General features: G+C 41.6%; 1 protein-coding gene across 1 annotated transcript in view; it reads right to left on the bottom strand.

Annotated features, from left to right (window-relative positions):
* Positions 1 to 19,223, bottom strand: part of lamc1 (laminin, gamma 1) — a 37,148-nt gene that overhangs the window by 10,584 nt on the left and 7,341 nt on the right. Inside the window, exons 2-12 of the mRNA XM_089008028.1 lie at positions 14,873 to 15,177; positions 8,675 to 8,805; positions 6,092 to 6,258; positions 5,815 to 6,006; positions 5,548 to 5,665; positions 3,826 to 3,924; positions 3,621 to 3,757; positions 3,430 to 3,552; positions 3,014 to 3,203; positions 1,528 to 1,640; positions 465 to 686 (exon numbers count right to left, since the gene is read on the bottom strand). Coding sequence (XP_088864154.1) covers positions 465 to 686; positions 1,528 to 1,640; positions 3,014 to 3,203; positions 3,430 to 3,552; positions 3,621 to 3,757; positions 3,826 to 3,924; positions 5,548 to 5,665; positions 5,815 to 6,006; positions 6,092 to 6,258; positions 8,675 to 8,805; positions 14,873 to 15,177 — 1,797 coding nt within the window. The remainder of the gene's footprint in view (positions 1 to 464; positions 687 to 1,527; positions 1,641 to 3,013; positions 3,204 to 3,429; positions 3,553 to 3,620; positions 3,758 to 3,825; positions 3,925 to 5,547; positions 5,666 to 5,814; positions 6,007 to 6,091; positions 6,259 to 8,674; positions 8,806 to 14,872; positions 15,178 to 19,223) is intronic.

Genomic DNA, 19,223 nt, shown 5'->3' with positions numbered 1-19,223 from the left:
TGACACACACAAACAAACACAGACACAGACAAACACACACACACACACAAACATACACACCCAATGACACACACAAACAAACACACATAATACACACATAACCATACGCACATGCAAGGACACACACACACACACACACAAACAAACACACACTCACACAAACATAAATACACACAAACATACACACACGCAAGGAAACAAACACAAACACACACAGACACAAACATAAATACAAAAACATACATACACAAACAAACACAGACACAGACAAACACACAAACAAACACACACACGCCAACATACACAAACACGCAAATACACACACCTCAGCGTTGTCATGCCAATCAAAATGTTCCACTTGAAAATATAAATTCCATATTGAAACCAAATGTGAAAAATATCAAAACCGTTTTCATTTGTACATGTTTTTTTTTTCTTGTTGTAATTTTGCAATCTCCACCTACCGGTGCTGGGGTCACACGCATCGCTGTGTCCGTTGCAGTTGCAGGCCTCGCAGGCGCTGAAGGCCCCCAGGAGCGGGTTAGCGCGACGATAGCCCGGCGCGCATCGCTCGCAGCGTCGGCCTTCGTAGCCTAAGGGGCACGTGCACTGCTCCACCCAGCGGGCCGGCGTCCCCGGACCCTCCCGCGCCGTCACCAGCGACACGTCGTCAAGGTAACCCGCACCTGAGGGATGCCGGGACCAAGGAAGGACAATCATGAGGGAAGGCCACGAAAGGCCACGAAAAATTCACATTTTTCCTGACAAAGTCAATAATAATAATAATAATAATAATAATAATAATAATAATACATTTTATTTACAAGCACCTTTCAAAACTCTCAAGGTCACTTTACAGTTACAGGATAAGTTTTCAGTAGGTGAGCAGCGGCAGCCATATGCGCCAGCGTTCACTCAACCCCGAAGTAACTCAAATAGATAGAAAGCTAACTAGATAGCTAATAGAACGCTAATAATAATCATACATTTCATTTATCAGCGCTTTTCAAAACTCTCAAGGTCAATTTACAGTTACAGGATGAGTTAGCTAGCTAATTGCAATCAAGCTGGAAGTAACTCAAATAGATAGAAAGCTAGCTAGCAGATAGCTAATAATAATCATACGTTTCATTTATCAGCGGTTTTCAAAACTCTCAAGGTCACTTTACAGTCACAGGATAAGTTTTTCTGCGGGTGAGCAGAACTCAACCCGGAAGTAACTCAAATAGACAGAAAGCTAGCTAGTTAGCTAGACAGCTAGCCAGCCAGCCATAGAGCTAGATACCTAATTGATAGCTAGCTAGCCAGCTGGAGAGCAAGACAACTAATAGATAGATAGATAGCCAGCTAGCAAGATAGCTAATAGATAGCTAACAGATAGCTAGCTAGCCAGCCAGATAGCTAATAAATAGCTAGCGAGCTAATAGATAGCAAATAGATATCAAAAGGATTTGCTTCTGGGCTTTTCTGGAAGTCTCCAACCACTAGAATGAGCCTTCTTTTTAAAATGGCGGCGAGTTGACGTACTCTTCTCACTGTAGGTGCCGCGGATCTTGATGGCCGTCAGGTTATGGAGGAGTTTCTGGAAGTCGGAATGGCTAATGGCCGGCCTCCAAGGGTAGTCGGCGCTGTTGTGGAGTCTGGAGGGGGGGGAAAAAAATTAAGAGTTTCGCGCAAGATTGGTAAAAAGGAAGGCCAACGAGGGATACTTGAAGTCGAACAAAAGCTAGCTAGCTAGCTATCTAATAGATAGCAAATAGATAGCTAGCTAGGTAGCCAGCTAGATAGCTATCTAATAGATAGCAAATAGATAGATAGCTAGGAAGCCAGCTAGATAGCTATCTAATAGATAGCAAATAGATAGCTAGCTAGGTAGCCAGCTAGATAGCTAGATAAAGATGAAGACAGGAAAGAAGATGGAAGACAAAAGGAAGTCCAAGATGGCGCCCGAGTAGGCAACAGTTAGCAACGAGCCTAGCTTGTTTTGTTTGTGTCACTTTGAGTTGTTGTGCGTCATGTAGAACGGATTGTTTGTTATAATAATAATAATAATAATAATAATAATAATAATACATTTCATTTCTAAGCGCTTTTCAAAACTCTCAAGGAAGAAGTTTTTCTATGGTTGAGCAGCGCGTCAGCGTTCACTCAACCTGGAATAACTCAAATAGATAGAAAGCTAGCTAGCTCAAAGATAACTAATAGCTAGCGAGCTAGATATCTAATAGAAATCAAATAGATAGCTCGCTAGTTAGCCAGCTAGATAGCTAGTTAGCAAATAGATAGCAAATCGATAGCCAGCAAGGCAGCTAGATAGCTATCAAGATTAGCTAGCTAATAGATAACTAACAGATAGCTAGTTAGAGAGCTAGCTAAGTTGCACCTTTTTGGCAGCACTGTTTTTGATTTGGTAGGAATGTCGGTGCTATTTTATCATCGCTCGGGGGCCATTGTGGTTTTTTTTTTGCCTGTCATGGGCAGCATTTTTCACAGCCCCGCTTCGTTCAGCGGAAAGTTTGGTGCTGGTGGACAGTCTGCTTATGTGGAACTGTCGCGGCTTGGAATTGAAGCGGATTTACGCGGGATAGAAGATGTTAGACAATCTTTGCTTTGTGTTTTCGCTTTCAACATTTAGCTTGTAGCAGACGTGCACATTCCACCGTGACGTCCCTGATCCACTGGTGAAAAGGACGCTTTGATCCTCTTCTCTAAGCAGGAAAGTGCTTAAGATTGAATGACTGTCTTAGAGTTGTCATATTATTTTGCTATTTTGTTGTTTTGACTTCAAGATGGCGCCGCGAGAGTGGCTACCTTTACAGCAGCTCCTGTATTTTGTTTTTCTACTTCGTCTTTTCCTTTCCTCTTTCTTTCCTCACTATGCTGCTGTGAAATGTCAATTTCTCCACTGTGAGACTAATAAAGGCTAATCCAATCCAATCCTATTCCCCCCAAAAAAACAATGAAGATGGCGGAGAGGAGGACAAAAAAGATGGAAGTTGTGCTAAGATGCTACCTGAATACGTAGCGTTGCTTCTCATCGGCAGGGTAAGCGTTGCCCTGGGCGATGAGGGGCACGGCCGCCCGAAGTCCGGCGCCTTCCAGGACCAGGTCCTCGGCGGACAGACGGCTATCGCGGCGGTCCACCCGGAAAGTCAGACTTAGGTTTTGACCGAAACTCAAAAGCTGGTCGCCCAAGAATTCGTCTAGATAAGCCAGGATACACAAGGTCAACTTCAAGGTCAAAGCAGCGATAATCATAATAATAATAATAATATATTTCATTTATAAGCACCTTTCAAAACTCTCAAGGACACTTTACAGTCACAATATAAGTTTTTGAGTTCCCAAGTGATGACATGCTGTTTTTGAAACTAGGCCTGATCGTTTTTAGCTAATTTAGCTAATTGCGCTACATGCTAATGCGCTTACCTGGAGCCACAAAGTACATGGGGAAGTAGTCCTGGGAGACTAAAGAAATGTCCTGACTGTTGGACAACCACTGCACGGGGACGCTGGACGCATCGCGTTGCTGTCCGGTCCACCGTTCGTCATCTGAAAACGAAACGCACACAGTTAGCGCGGAAACGGCGTACACGGAGCGCCGGTAAGCGCGGCCTTACCTCGCTCGAAGGTGGAGGTTAGCTCGTGGACGCTAAAACCGGGGGCGCTCTCGCACACGGACGAGTGAAGGAAGCAAAAACACGGCGAGCAGCCTTCGGCGCTGTCGGCGTCCATGTTGAAGAAGCCCGGCTTACACCTGAAAGGGTTGAAAGGTCACCGCCCGCGGCTCGTCCGTCCGTGCGTGTTAGCCTGTTAGCATGTTACCGGTCGCAGGTGAAGCCCTCCACGTTTTCCTTGCAGCGACATTGTCCCGTGTTGACGTCACATTCCTGAGTGCTTCCCGATGGCGAGCAAGAACACGGCCTGCACAAAAACGCTTCCATTGACTTTCTGTGTCTTTTGTGTTGTCATATTACCGTATTTTCCGGTGTATAAGGCGCAACCAAAAACGTTCATTTTCTTCAGAAGACGACCCCGCGCCTTCAGCAAAATTTTGATCTATTTATATATTTGGAAAACTTTATTAATGGTGCGCCTTATATATGGAAAACATTTTTCTATTTATATGCTATCTGGCTAGCTATCTATTCGCTATGTAGCTAGCTATCTGGCTAATTATCAAGCTAGCTAGCTATTAGCTATCAATTAGCTAGCTAGCTTTCTATCTATTTGAGCTACTTCCACAATGAACTAGCTAGCTAGCTTCTATTTGAGTTACTTGCGAGTTGAGTGAACGCTGGCGCATGTGGCTGCCGCTGCTCACCCGCAGAAAAACTTATCCTGTGACTGTAAAGTGACCTTGAGAGTTTTGAAAGGCGCTTATAAATCAAATGTATTATTATTATTATTTGGAAAACTTTTTTCATTCATTGGAGGTGCACCTTATACTCCGGTGCGCCTTATATATGGAAAAAGTTGGAAAATACACCATTTATTTGGGGTGCGCCTTATACGCCCGTGTGCCTTATATTTAGAAAATATTTTTCTATTTATATTTGGAAAATGTTTTTCATTCATTGGAGGTGCGCCTCATTCTGCCAGTGCGCCTTATATATGGAAAACGTTTGAAATGGCACCCATCATTGGGGGTGCGCCTTATACGCTGGTGCGCCTTTATTTAGAAAATATTTTTCTATTTATGTATTTGGTCATCCTGTTTCATTCATTAAAGGTGCGCCTTATACTCCGGTGTGCCTTATATATGTAAAAAAAAGTTTGAAATGGCACCATCCATTGGGGGTGCACCTTGTATGCTGTTGCGCCTTATATTTAGAAAACATTTTCTATTTATATATTAGGAAAACTTGTTTCATTCATTAAAGGTGCGCCTTATACTCCGGTGTGCCTTATTAATGGAAACCGTTTTTGTATTTATATATTTGGAAAACATTTTTCATTCATTGGAGGTGCACCTAATACTCCGGTGCGCCTTATACATGGAAAAAATTCGAAATGACAACATTCATTGGGGGTGCACCTTATACGCCGGTACGCCTTATATTTTGAAAACATTTTCTATTTATATATTTGGAAAACTTGTTTCATTGATTGAAGGTGCGCCTTATACTCCGGTGTGCCTTATATATGGAAACCGTTTTTGTATTTATATATTTGGAAAACATTTTTCATTCATTGGAGGTGCACCTAATACTCCGGTGCGCCTTATACATGGAAAAAATTCAAAATGACAACATTCATTGGGGGTGCACCTTATACGCCGGTGCGCCATATATTTAGAAAATATTTTTCTACTGTATTTATATATTTGGAAACGTTTTTCATTTCACCTTATAGTCTGGTGCACCTTATATATGGAAAAAGGTTGAAAAGACACCATTCATTGGGGGTGCGCCTTATACGACATTATCCTCGGTTCCCTTGTGACCCATATAAAAGAAGTTATGTGTGTGTGTGCATAGACAAATGATGCCACAAGGGGGCACTTTAAGTCAAGTTTAGCAACCTACTTTTTTGTTGTTGTCTTACCTGCATCCAGCCTCGGTGAGACTGTGAAATCCGGGCTGACAACGGTCACATTTTTCTCCCGTCACTCCTGGTTTGCACGCACACACGCCTCGGTTGTCACACTGGGGCGACTCGGAACCTAAACACGCACAGAAACACGTTAGCTTGCTAGCACGGGCACAAAATAACTCTCAACTTAACCCGGTTTGACTTTTCAGCTACTGTGACTTTTGCCATTTGCGTGTGATAACCGGACAGTGGCGCCACATAGTGGCGAGGAGGTCTCACCAACAGAGTTGCAAGCGCAAGGCAGGCAGCGATGTCGGTCGTCATCGCGTCTGTAATGGTGGTCCAGGCAGCGCTCGCACCTGGGCCCGTCCGTGTTATCGGCGCAGTTTTTGCAGTGACCTCCGTGACCCGTGGCCCGGTACAGCTCGGCGTCAAAGTAGCACTCGGAACTCTTCCCGCTGCATTCGCACGCTGGCAAACGCAAAATACATGCACGCGTCAGTCGGTAGGATGCTAGCGTGACGGTGGCGACGGCGAGGAGGGGGCGGGTTCTTACGTAGGCATTCGTTGGCGTTATCGGAGGTGGCCCGCCGCCATGGTCGGTCGTTGTAGAAGGCCTTGCAGGATTGACAGTCCGCGCCTTCCGTGTTGTGTTTGCAGTTACACACCAGACGACCTCCGGTGTCCTTCACGCACTCACTGGCGTGGCCGTTACACTTACACCTATAACACACGCACGCATAAACACATGCTTGAGAATTTTACGCTAACTATTGTTTCCGTTTCACGGTAACTAAAAATCATTTTACATGAAAATCATCGCGCACAAGTTGACTGTCTGCGATTGAATCGCTCCTATGTGATCAACGCGAATTTTGCAGGAAAATCCCACCACTCAGAAGAAGGCGGCCATTTTGCCACTTGCTATTCCCTGAAAATGAAAGTAGGCGGCCATTTTGCCACTTTCTATTGCCTGAGAATGAAAGGAGGCGGCCATTTTGCCACTTGTTATTCCCTGAAATTGAAAGTAGGCGGCCATTTTGCCACTTGTTATTCCCTGAGAATGAAAGGAGGCGGCCATTTTGCCACTTGCTACTCCCTGAAAATGGAAGTTGGCAGCCATTTTGCCACTTGCTATTCCATGAAAATGGAAGTAGGCGGCCATTTTGCCACTTTCTATTCCCTGAGAACGAAAAGAGGCGGCCATTTTGCCACTTGCTATACCCTGAAAATGAAAGTAGGCAGCCATTTTGCCACTTGCGATTCCCTGACGATGAAAGTAGGCGGCCATTTTGCCACTTGCTATTCCCTGAAAAAGAAAGTAGGTGGCCATTTTGCCACTTGCTATTCCCTGAAAACGAAAGTAGGCGGCCATTTTTCCACTCGCTATTCCCTGAAAATGAAGGTAGGCGGCCATTTTGCCACTTGCTATTCCCTGAAAATGGAAGTAGGAGGCCATTTTGCCACTAGCTATTCCCTGGAAAAGGAAAGTAGGCGGCCATTTTTCCACTCGCTATTCCCTGAAAATGAAGGTAGGCGGCCATTTTGCCACTTGCTATTCCCTGAAAATGGAAGTAGGAGGCCATTTTGCCACTAGCTATTCCCTGGAAAAGGAAAGTAGGCGGCCATTTTGCCACTTGCTATACCCTGAAAATGAAGGTAGGCGGCCATTTTGCCACTTGCTATACCCTGAAAATGAAGGTAGGCGGCCATTTTGCCACTTGCTATTCCCTGAAAATGAAAGTATCATCATAAAAGCTGTAAAAATGTAGACGCTGTTGAAATATCTGCTGGATTTGGTGCGCATGGATCGGTAACACCTGCCTGAGGGGAATCGCTGGAAGAGGTGGTGGGCAGGGTGCGGAGGGTCCAGTCGTGTGTGCGTTTTGCTTTTGGGGTGATTTTTAACTGGCTTCGTGTTTAAAAGTGCGTATTTAAAAAAAAAATAAAGAAATGTGTGCGGTGGGATCGTTGCAGGGCGGAAGACAAGGTGTTCAAAGACGAGGGGGATGAACAAGATGGAAACCGAACAGGAAGAAGAGGACAAGCTGAAACGTGCCGACAAGGAAGAGGACCAAAAAAAACACACATTTGATTGACGCTTTTGGGCGCTTTGTGGTTTTTATTATTGGCTGCTGGCAGATGTCATGGAAAAAATGCGTAGTAGAAGGAAAAGCGGGCGGAGGGTTTCGTCCTCGCAAATCACTCATCACGTATAAGGCCTCACACTTACATAAACGACACGTGTTATTACCGTATTGACAATAACGTGAGTAAACCTCCGGCGTTTGATTGATAACGTACCAGGTTGTACATTTTGGATAAAGGAGATTAGGACTTATAATTAGTTACACAAGTTTTTCTGTGGGTGAGCAGCGGCAGCCACACTCGCCAGCGTTCACACAACCCGGAATAACTCAAATAGATCGAAAGCTAGCTAGCTAGCTAGCTATAGCTAATAGATAGCCATCAGGCTAGCCAATAGATAATAGCCAGCTAACAAACTAGCTAGCTAATAGATTGCTAGCTGGAGAGATTGCTAACAGATAGCCAGCCAGCTAGATAGCCAATAGACAACTAATAACCAGCTAACTAGCTATCTAATAGACATCTAATAGATAGCCAGCTAGCTGGATAGATAGCCAGCAATCCAGCCAGATAACCAATAGATAGCCAGCTAGTAGCTTGCCAGCCAGCTGGATAGATAGCTAACAGATAGCTTGCTATAATAAATAGTTATGAAAGGTTGGATTGATTCAGAAGTAGCACTACTGAAGGCCTAGCTGTGTGAGACGGAGCTTCTGTTTGAATGAATAGCACATTTTGGATCTTGTATCGGACTGAGGCATCAATCTCTCCGTTTAATTATCTAATGTAATGTATTATTATTATTATTATTATTATTATTATTATTATTATTATTATTTTGACAAAACAGAACGCAGCATGGAACGCGAAGGCGTCGTTGCGCTCCCCTCTCCGCATCCCTTTTCTCGCACTGTTCCCGCCCCGTTCCGGTGGGCCCGTAATCCCAAGCCGGCCGGCCAGGAATGCGCGGAATGCCGACCGTGTGGTGGAAGCGCGTCGCGGGCATTATTTGGGAGACAACATTCCCAGAGGGCGAGCGACGACGGCTTACCTTCCGCCCACGGCGAAATCAGAGATGGCGTAGTAGTAAGACTTGAGCACTTTGGGGTCGTTGAAGACTTCGTCGCCAAACGTGTTGAGGCGATTCAGGGTCACGCGGATGTCGGTGGCCGTCACCCAGTCCTGTCAGATCACACGGCGCCGTCAAGCCTCAATTTTGATCAAGGAAGACATTTCTAGCAAAGCTAACTACTACACTTTATTATACAGTACAGTTTATTCCCTTAATTATAATACCATAGCACATTTATTATACATAAAATAAGGTATATTTTGTGTAGTTTTAAGGCTTACAAAGTAGAAAATTCTGTTTTAAGGGGACCTGGGAACGGATTATTCTCATTTTAATGGTTTCCTTTAGGAAATACATTTTTGGGATACACACTTTTCACCTTACACACACAGTCTGGGAACCAATTAAGTTCATAAACCAAGGTATCACTGTATATACACAGTGTATATATTATTATTATTAGCTATCTCTTAGCTAGCTAGCTTTCTATCTATTTGAGTTACTCCCGGGCTGAGTGAATGCTGGCGCGTGTGGCTGCCGCTGCTTACCCACAGAAAAACTCATCCTGTGACTGTAAAGTGACTGACAGTTTTGAAAGGCGCTTAGAAATACAATGTATTATTATTATTATTATTATTATTATTATTATTATTATTATTATTATTAGCCTTTTTATCTGGGCACGCTAGCAACTCTTCAGCCATTTGCAACTGGATGGGTCAGGAAACACATTAGCTATCTAGCTAGTTAGAGAGCTAGCTATTAGCAATAGAGCTTGCTAGCTATTTGAGTCAGGAAACATATTAGCTATCTAGTTAGCTAGCTATCTATTAGCTAGCTATCTAGCATTCTATTAGCTAGCTAGCTGGCTTTCTATCTTTTTCAGTTATTCCGGGTTGAGTGAACGCTGGCGCGTGTGGCTGCCGCTGCTCACCGACAGAGGAACATGTCCTGTGACTGTAAAGTGACCTTGAGAGTTTTGAAAGGCGCTTATGACATAATAATAATAATACATTTCATTTCTAAGCGCCTTTCAAAACTCTCAAGGTCACTTTACAGTCACAGGATAAGTTTTTTTTCTCTGGGTGAGCAGATACACGCCAGCATTCACTCAACCCGTAAGTAACTCAAATAGATAGAAAGCTAGCTAGCAAGCTAGTAGATAGCTAATAGATAGCCAACTAGCTAGTTATCTAATACACTGAATGTTATTTTTAGTTACTCATGTATTATTATTATTATTATTATCTGTCGATTAGCTCTCTATCGATTAGCTATCCATCCATCCATCTATCTATCTGTACCTATCTAACTTCCAGATTGATTTTTTTGGGGGTGTATGTGGGCGAATATTTTTCGCTAAAAAATACATTTTGTTTGTTTTAAAAAAAAGGATTGATTGCTTTTTTTTTGGGGTGTATGTGTGAGATTCGGTGTTAGCGTGTACTCGCTAGCGGCATGTCCGCTTGCCAGTGTAAATGTTGAGCATTTGTCACATCTTAGGCGCCCCATCCTCCCTCCCTCGCCCCCTTCAGACGCAGATTGTTTATCTTGTAGCAGCTGCGACGAGCTTCATGGCACAAAACAAAAAAAACCTCCTCCGAGGGCCGTGATAAGCTTCCTGCCGATAGCGAGCGCTCGGCTAACTCCAGCGGCATTCGCGGGCTGTTGTGAAACTTTTTTCCCTTCCAATCATCCGTGACGAGACAAGAGCGGATGTCCGAGTCCTAACTCGTGTTTTTATTGGCTGCTCGGGACAACAAGTGTCTTTCCCAGCGCAGACGTTGCCAAGGAGGACCTTGAGCACGCGTTGTGGTCTGCTTTTGGCTTGTACGTTGTGTTCAGACGACAGTCTCCCGGCAGGAGCTCGACAGGAAGTGACTTTAACTCATTCGTTGCGTGGGGGGTGCTTATGAAGCGCTGGTCAGACCTCTGGCAATGTTTTTTTTTCCTTCCACAAGGGGCCAGTATTTCCATTTTTTTCCCATGTGCGCTTTGTTCCAGCTTCATCTGTTGTTAAAGCGCTATATAAATCAATATGTATGTATTGTACGGTGATACCTTGGCTTAAGAACGCTTTATTTTATGGACTTTTTTGCTTTACGAACATTAAATTTCAGAGAATATAATCTTGGCATACAAACTAGTTTTTGGCAAACAAACCAAACCACACAGTGGCTGGCGGACGGGTTTTCGCCACCCCATTTTTTTGAATGCAGACATGGTTTGTTATCAAGTGGAGTACTTTTGCTATCATGGGCCCGAAAAAGACCCCACCACAGGCTAGTATTAAGCCGAAAAAGACAAAAGAAAATGACGGTCAAGCAGAAGGAGATCATGGAAAAACACCAACGAGGTGTGCGTTTGTATGACTTAGCGTCCCAGTACTAGTACGCTAAGGCGACCATTGCTACGTGTGGCTAAGGGTGTTTCTGTGTTTTCTAAGCAACAGTCTGGGGCAATAGAAGAGGTTGAAAAACTTCTGTTGATTTGGATGAACGAAAAGTAGCTAGCAGGGGACTGTGTGAGTGATGGTATTATCGCTGAGAAAGCACAGCAACATGACTCGGATATCATCAAGAGGCAACTACATCAACAACCATCACAAAGGTAAATAAAACGACTTTATTATACAGTGCAGTTTATTTCTTTAATTACAATGAAATAGCACATTTATTATACATAAAATAAGGTATATTTTGTGTAGTTTTAAGGCTTATTGAGTAGAAAATTATGTTTTATGGGGACCTGGGAACGGATTATTCTCATTTTAATGGTTTCTTATGCGAAATAAGTGTTTAGAAGAAACTTTTCGCCTTACACACACTTTCTGGGAACCAATTAAGCTGAGGTATCACTGTATTTTGTACAGCCGCCACCCATTTCAAACTCAGATAACTCCAGACCCATATAACTTAGGAATTAACCCTTTTTTTCTGATGAAAGTAAAGCGTTTAAGGTTTCTTACGCCGCATTGAATGTATATGTAATACTATTACTCAATATTTTGTGGGTCCTGGAATTTGAATGAGAATGACAAAAACCCTGGCACTGGAGTGGACACATTTTTTTTTTGCACATCTCTGGCAGTGAATGAGTTAAGAGACAAAAGTAGCCCCCTGCCAAGAAAAAGTTTGCGGGTGGGGTGTGGGGGGCAAGAACATTTTAGCTCGGAGGCATTTGTTTGAGCAGGTGTTTCCAGGCTTTTCTTCTTATGCCTGACTTCCTGAATCCTGGCTTCAGCAAACACGCTAGCCTTTGTTACCTTAGCTGTCACGCCCACGTGTCAATCATTAAACGTCGCACGGTCCAAGCGGGGATGAAGGTTTGTGTAATAGGGGGAGTTGAGGGTGGGGGGGGGGGGCATTGAGGGGCTTCTGTCTGCCAGGAATTGGGAGAGTCAGGAAGACGACTGGACGTTTGGATTGCGGTTGTCATCGTTAGACATGCGGCAGCTGCTCTGGAGCTTTTCTCATCGAAAAATAAGAAGCCCACCCCCATTTCAACAAAAGCCCCTCACCCCAAAATAAAAAACCTGCAGCTGCGCCATTAACGTGCTATCAATCACGCCGTCTTCTGGAAGCGTCCTTCGGCAGGAATCCGATGTGCAGCTGGTCTGCCTTTCGCCCGGAAGACAAGGAGTTAGCACAGCCTGTGCAGTTTGGCTGCTTGTTTTCCCAGAAGCAACTTTTGATTATAAATATTATATTAATTATATAATCGACAATAAAGGGGGTCAAAATATTTTTTTTTTTGACAAGGGCCACATTGTAGTGACTGTTTCCTCTCTCGTTATGAATTTAATAATAATAATAATAATAATACACACGCGCCAGTGTGTAACTCAAATAGATATAACGCTAGCTAGCTAGCTAGCTAATAGATTAAAAAAAAATAGTAAATAACTAGTTTTGAAATTTGAAGTAAAAAACAATGACTCTTATTGGGGTTTACATATGACATTTTTAAATTTTGCTTGGGTTTTTAGCAAGTATCATGGAATTTGATTTGCTCTGGTGGGCCGAATAAAATTATGTGACGGGCCAGATTTGGCCCCCGGGCCTTGACTTTCATACATGTGTTTTTTTTTAGTACAGACATTTCATGATTACTGGCGACATCGGCCAATCACGGGATGGTCCGCCCACTTGCGACTGTTTCATGATCGGAAATTAACTCATTCGCTGATATTCCCGAATTTATTCGGGAATTGAAAAATGTGACGTAGAACGCCATTACACACACCTGTGATGTAAGGGATTAGGCATCTGGCTGAATAGAAAGAAAGCTAGCTCGCTCGCTCCCGAGCTACCTCGATTGCTACCTAGCTCGATAGATGAGCATGGAATTTTACAAGGTTGATTTGCTTTGGCTGGCCGAATAAAATGATGTGACGGGCCAGATTTGGACCCCTGGGCCTTGACTTTGACACCTGTGATGTAAGGGATTAGCCAGCTAGTTGATTGGAAAGAGAGCTAGCTAGCTCGATAGATGAGCATGGAATTTCACAAGGTTGATTTGCTTTCGTGGGCCGAATAACATGATGTGACGGGCCAGATTTGGACCCCTGGGCCTTGACTTTGACACCTGTGATCTAGATTTTTTTTTGTCCAGCAAAAACCAGACTTTTACCTCTCTGAACTTTTGTTTTTAAGTAAAAACATGTTTTCCCCCTGATAATCTCACCCCAACCCCCCCCCAAAAATAGTACCGCGGTTCACTGTACTTCCCATTCTCACCACCAGGCGGCAACGGGGTAAAACAAGTCCTGAATCGCAACGGGCCAGTTTTAACACACTTTTATTGCCGACTTGAAATCAGTACTAGGCTGGCCAGGGGGGGCTTCAAATGGCGTCAGTCAAACGTACACCGGGGGCCCGAGCAAGTGGAAAGCAACCCCCCCCCCCCCCCGCCCCCCACAGGACTGTCACATGAGGCGACGGCAGTCCGACACCGCCGCCCAGAATACATTTGACGAAACAGGAAACATCTCTGCAAACATGACATCACTACAGTGTGTGTGTGTGTGTGTGTGTGTGTGTGTGTGTGTGTGTGTGTGTGTGTGTGTGTGTGTGTGTGTGTGTGTGTGTGTGTGTGTGTGTGTGTGTTATCATTGGGATTTCCAAGAGTCGACTTGACATTTGGATGAAAAGGACTAAAAGCTAGCTCGCTATTTGCTATCTATTTGTTATTTGTGACTGTATAGTGACCTTGAGAGTTTTGAAAGGCGCTTATAAATCACACGTATTATTAATTTTTATTTTAATTTTAATTTTTATTGTAATTTTAATTTTAATTTTTATGTATTTATTATTATTTATTTTATTATGTTTATTTTTTATTATTACTTTTATTTATTATTATTTATGTTATTATTTTTATTTTTTATTATTACTTTTATTTATTATTAATTTTATTATTTTAATTTATTATTATTACTTTTATTTATTATTATTATTTTTATTATTTATTTATGATTATTATTTATCATTATCATTATTATTATTATTATTATTATTATTATTATTATTACTACTATTAGTACTCTTACTATTACTACTATTACTACTACTATTACTATTATGATTATTACGATTACTATGATGATTATTACTATTACTATGATTATTACTATTACGATTATTTTTATTATTATTACTTTTATAATTATTTTTATTATTATTATTATTATTAATCGATGAGAAGGTTTCTTCAGCCGTCATCTGTACAAATTAGAATTTTATTTTAATATTATTATTAATATTATTAGTACTTTTATTATTATTATTACTATTACTATTACTACTATTAGTACTCTTACTATTACTACTATTACTACTACTATTACTACTACTATTACCATTATGATTATTACGATTACAATGATGATTATTACTATTACTATTATTATTACTATTACGATTATTATTATTACTTTTATTATTATTATTATTATTATTATTATTAATCGATGAGAAGGTTTCTTCAGCAGTCATCTGTACAAATTTGAATTTTATTTTAATATTATTATTAATATTATTATTATTATTATTATTATTATTATTATTATTATTATTATTATTATTATTATTATTATTATCATCAAAAAAGGAAGGCAAAGCAGATGGCAAGCGGTTGCACCGGGTGGGGGTCTTCTATCTGGACGGCGTCACCCACCTGGAGGATTGGACTGTGGTCAAAGTTGTAGGCACTGGGTCGGCCCTCCAGCGTGGAGAAAGCCACGTTGCCGCCGGTGAGCGGCGAGATGTCACTGAAGTCGTCGGTGCACAGCGCCCGCCGCTCGTCCTCGCCGGTGCGGATGAAATCGCGGTTGGCCAAGCCGTACGTCTTTTCGCACGAGCCGCTGTAGTACGTGTACGGCGTCCACGCGCCGTCCTCGCTGCCGCGCTTGTAGATGGCGAAGCTCTCGGGACGGCTGGTGTGGAACTTCAGGCGCACGTACGTGATGTCAAAGGACTTTCCTGTTGGGGAGATGCACACGTAGCATGTCGTCAAACGGAAGCGGCCTTTTAACTCATTCACTGCCATTCACGAATTGTATTGTATTGTATTTTGTACAGCCGCCCCTATTTCAAGTGTGGCTGCCGCCGCTCACCCACAAAATGTCAAAGTCAGCTTTATTGTCAAATATGCTAATATGCATGACATAAAGCACAGATGAAATTACTGTCCTCTCTGACACAGCGTGCAAGACACTTATAATAACTTTAACAAACATAATAAACACGAAAATGCCAATTTGCCGGGAGAGGGGAACCGCTGCGTGTTCACGCACCGCCATCTTGAAAAATTGATCCCGTGACTGTAAAGTGACCTTGAGAGTTTTGAAAGGCGCTTATAAATGAATTAATTTTGGAATTAACTTGCTAGATATCAAGCTAGTTATCTAGTTATCTACCTAGCTGTCTACCTAGTTAGCAATCTATTAGCTATAATATAAAAACATATATGATAGCTAGCTAGCTGGCTATTGAGCTAGCTATCTATTAGCTATCGTGCTAGCTATTTATTAGATATCTAGCAAGCCAGCTATATAGCTGGCTATCTATTAGCTAGCTTGCTAGCTTTGTATTTAGCTTTCTATCTATTTGAGTTATTCTGGGTTGAGTGAACGCTGGCACGTGTGGCTGCCACTGCTCAACCACAAAAAAAAATGATCCTGTGACTGGAAAGTGACCTTGAGCGTTTGGAAAGGCGATTATAAATGAAATGTGTTATTATTATTATTATTATTATTATTATTATTATTATTATTATTATTATTATTATTATATGGATTGTATTGTATTGTATTTTGTACAGCTGCCCCCATTTCCAGCTCAGATAACTCCAGACCCATATTACCCAAATTTATTCAGGAATTGGAAATATGAGGGAAAGGGCCATTCCCGATTTTGCTCAGGTCAGTGCTGGTCAGACCTCCGGCAATGTTTTTCCCCATCCACAAGGGGGCAGCATTTTCCTTTTGTCCATGTTAGCGCTTTGTTACAGCTTCAGCTTTTGTGAAAGCGCTATATGAACCAATATAAATGTACTGTATAGTATTTTGTACAGCCACCCCCATTTCAAGCCCAGATAACTCCAAGCCTATATAACTTAGGAATTAACTCTTTTTTTTTTCAAATGAAAGAAGAGAGTCTCAGGTTTCTTATGCTGCAGTAAACTTTTATGTCGTCCTAAAACTCAATATTCATTGGGTCCTGGAAATCGAATGAAAAATGACAATAACCCTGGCACTAGAGCGGACACATTTTTTTTTGCACATTGTCTGCCAGTGATTGAGTTAAATGTCACTTCAGATGCTAAAATGTGACACCCATCAACAAATCAAACGCCACTCTGTGACTTCACATGTAAGCATGGGGACATCCGTTGACGCAAAATTGACAATCAGGTGCAGAAACATGACGCGCACGACTACATCATGCCAACATCTGCTTCTTACACGGGCGTCCATCTTGGGACAAAGTGGCGCTGCATGAGGACACGTACACACATGCATACTCAACGAGTGTGAGCAGGCCTTTGTGTGTGTGTGTGTGTGTGTGTGTGTGTGTGTATGTGTGTGTGTGTGTGTGTGTGTAGAATGTGCTCTGTAAACAATGTGGTATGGGGGCATGTGTGTGTCTGTCTGTTGAGGGGCGGTGGGGGAGTTTTCGGGTGTCTCAGCTGGAGCCTCATTCAATATGGAGAGTAAATAAAACGGATGAAGCTCATTGGATCCTTTTTTTTAACAACAATAAACATCAAAATAGCAAATACAACCTGATTTCATGTGTGTGTGTGTGTGTGTGTCTCTGACGTGAAAGAATGTCGAACAATGCTGAAGCAGGAGGTGTAACCTGAATAGGCCACTGTCAACTATTGTGTGGAGCAGAAGACACCCCCCCCCCCATCCCCCACACACCTTTGTAGCTCCACTACTACCACCAAAACAAGTCCTGACAAGAACTTTCCTTCCTGGGACCACCTCACCACTCACGTAGGGAGGAAGGGAGGCCCTACGATGGACAGAAAGTAAGCAAGCGGGGGAGGGGAAGGGAGAGATTTGAAGTACAGTACAGTGATACCTTAGCTTACGAACTTAATTGGATCCCAGAAAGTGTGTGTAAGGTGGAAAGTGTGTCTTCCAAACATTTATTTCCCATAGGAAACCATTAAAAAAGAGAATAATCTGTTTTCAGGTCCCTATAAAACATAATTTTCTACTAAATAAGCCTTAATACTACACAAAATATACCGTATTTTATGTATAATAAATGTGCTATTGTATTGTAATGAAAGAAATAAACTGCACTATATAATAAAGTCGTTTTATTTACATTTATTGTTTATAGTTACAGTAAAGTCTCGTTATATCGATATCGGTTATATCGATAGTACTGCTTATTACGATACGATACTATTTCTATTTACATGCGGCAGGATCGGATATATCGATAGTCCGGTTATATCGATATTTTTTCCGACTCCCGAGAATATCGATATAACGAGACTTTACTGTATTTCTTTACAAATTATTATTATTGGTATTATTATTATTAAAACAGCCCTCCCCTCCCCACTGTTACTTCAGTTACTAACGAATAATGGTGCATTGGGAGGTTCAGTATATTGCCCAAGGACACTTTGTCTTTCGTCACAATGGATGGGGTTCAAACCCCCAACCTTTGGGTTGAGATGGCCATTGTTCCACGGATGCATGCCGCCCCCACTGGTCTTCGCCGTCCATCAAAAGCCAAATATGTGCGCGGGCGGTGTGACGGTTCTTGAGGGACTACTGACAATCGTGCGTCTGCAAAGTCGCTCAGACTTCACAATGCGACTTTTATATTTGACTTGAAATGAATCCCACTTGAAAGCGGGAAGCTCTGCTGTCGGGAAATCAAGACGCGTAAAGTTTTGCAAAAATATGCTATGTTCTTTTCTTTTAAATCAAGGTTGTCAAAGTCTTTTTTTTTTTTGCGGCGGGCCACATTGTAGTTACAGTTTTGCTCTCGGGGACAATTACGGAATAAATATTCAAATGTATATTTGGTATCTATTTGCTACTTATTTGCTAGCTATTAGCTCTCTCGTCAGCTAGCTATCTATATTTAAATTATATAGCTATCTAGCCGGATCGCTATTAATTATATAGCTAGCTAGCTCACTAGATATTAACTAAATAGCTAGCTAGCTTTTCTATCTATTTGAATTACTTCCGGGTTGAGTGAACGCTGGCGCTTGTGACTGCCGCTGCTCACCTACAGAAAAACCTATTCTGTGACTGTAAAGTGACCTTGAGAGTTTCGAAAGGCGCTTATAAATGAAATGGATTTATGATTATTATTATTCGTAGTAGTAGTAGTAATAGTAGTAGTAGGAATAGTAATAGTAGTAATAGTAGGAATAGTAGTAGTAATAGTAGTAGTAGTAGTAATAGTAATAGTAATAGTAATAGTAATAGTAGTAGTAGTAGTAGGAATAGTAGTAGGAATATTAGTATTAATAGTAGTAGTAATAGTAGCAGTAGTAATAGTAGCAGTAGTAATAGTAGTAGTAGTAATAGTAGTAGTAGTAGTAGTAGTAAAGTAGTAGTAGTAGTAGAAATAGTAGCCGTAGTAATAGTAGTAGTATAAGTAGTAATAGTAATAGTAGTAGTAGTAGTAGTAGTAATAGTAGTAGTAGTAGGAATAGTAGTAGGAATATTAGTATTAATAGTAGTAGTAATAGTAGCCGTAGTAATAGTAGTAGTATTAGTAGTAATAGTAATAGTAGTAGTAGTAGTAGGAATAGTAGTAGGAATATTAGTATTAATAGCAGTAGTAATAGTAGTAGTAGTAGTAGTAGTAGTAGTAGTAGTAGTAGTAGTAGTAGTAGTAGTAGTAATAGTAGTAGTAGTAGTAGTAATAGTAGCCGTAGTAATAGTAGTAGTATTAGTAGTAATAGTAATAGTAGTAGTAGTAGTAGTAGTAATAGTAGTAGTAGTAGGAATAGTAGTATTAATAGTAGTAGTAATAGTAGC

This window comes from Hippocampus bargibanti, linkage group LG11, assembly GCF_051943395.1.
Source record: "Hippocampus bargibanti isolate YZ-2025 linkage group LG11, ASM5194339v1, whole genome shotgun sequence".
Classification (NCBI taxonomy): Eukaryota; Metazoa; Chordata; class Actinopteri; order Syngnathiformes; family Syngnathidae; genus Hippocampus; species Hippocampus bargibanti.
This window is presented reverse-complemented; position numbering and strand designations above follow the sequence as displayed.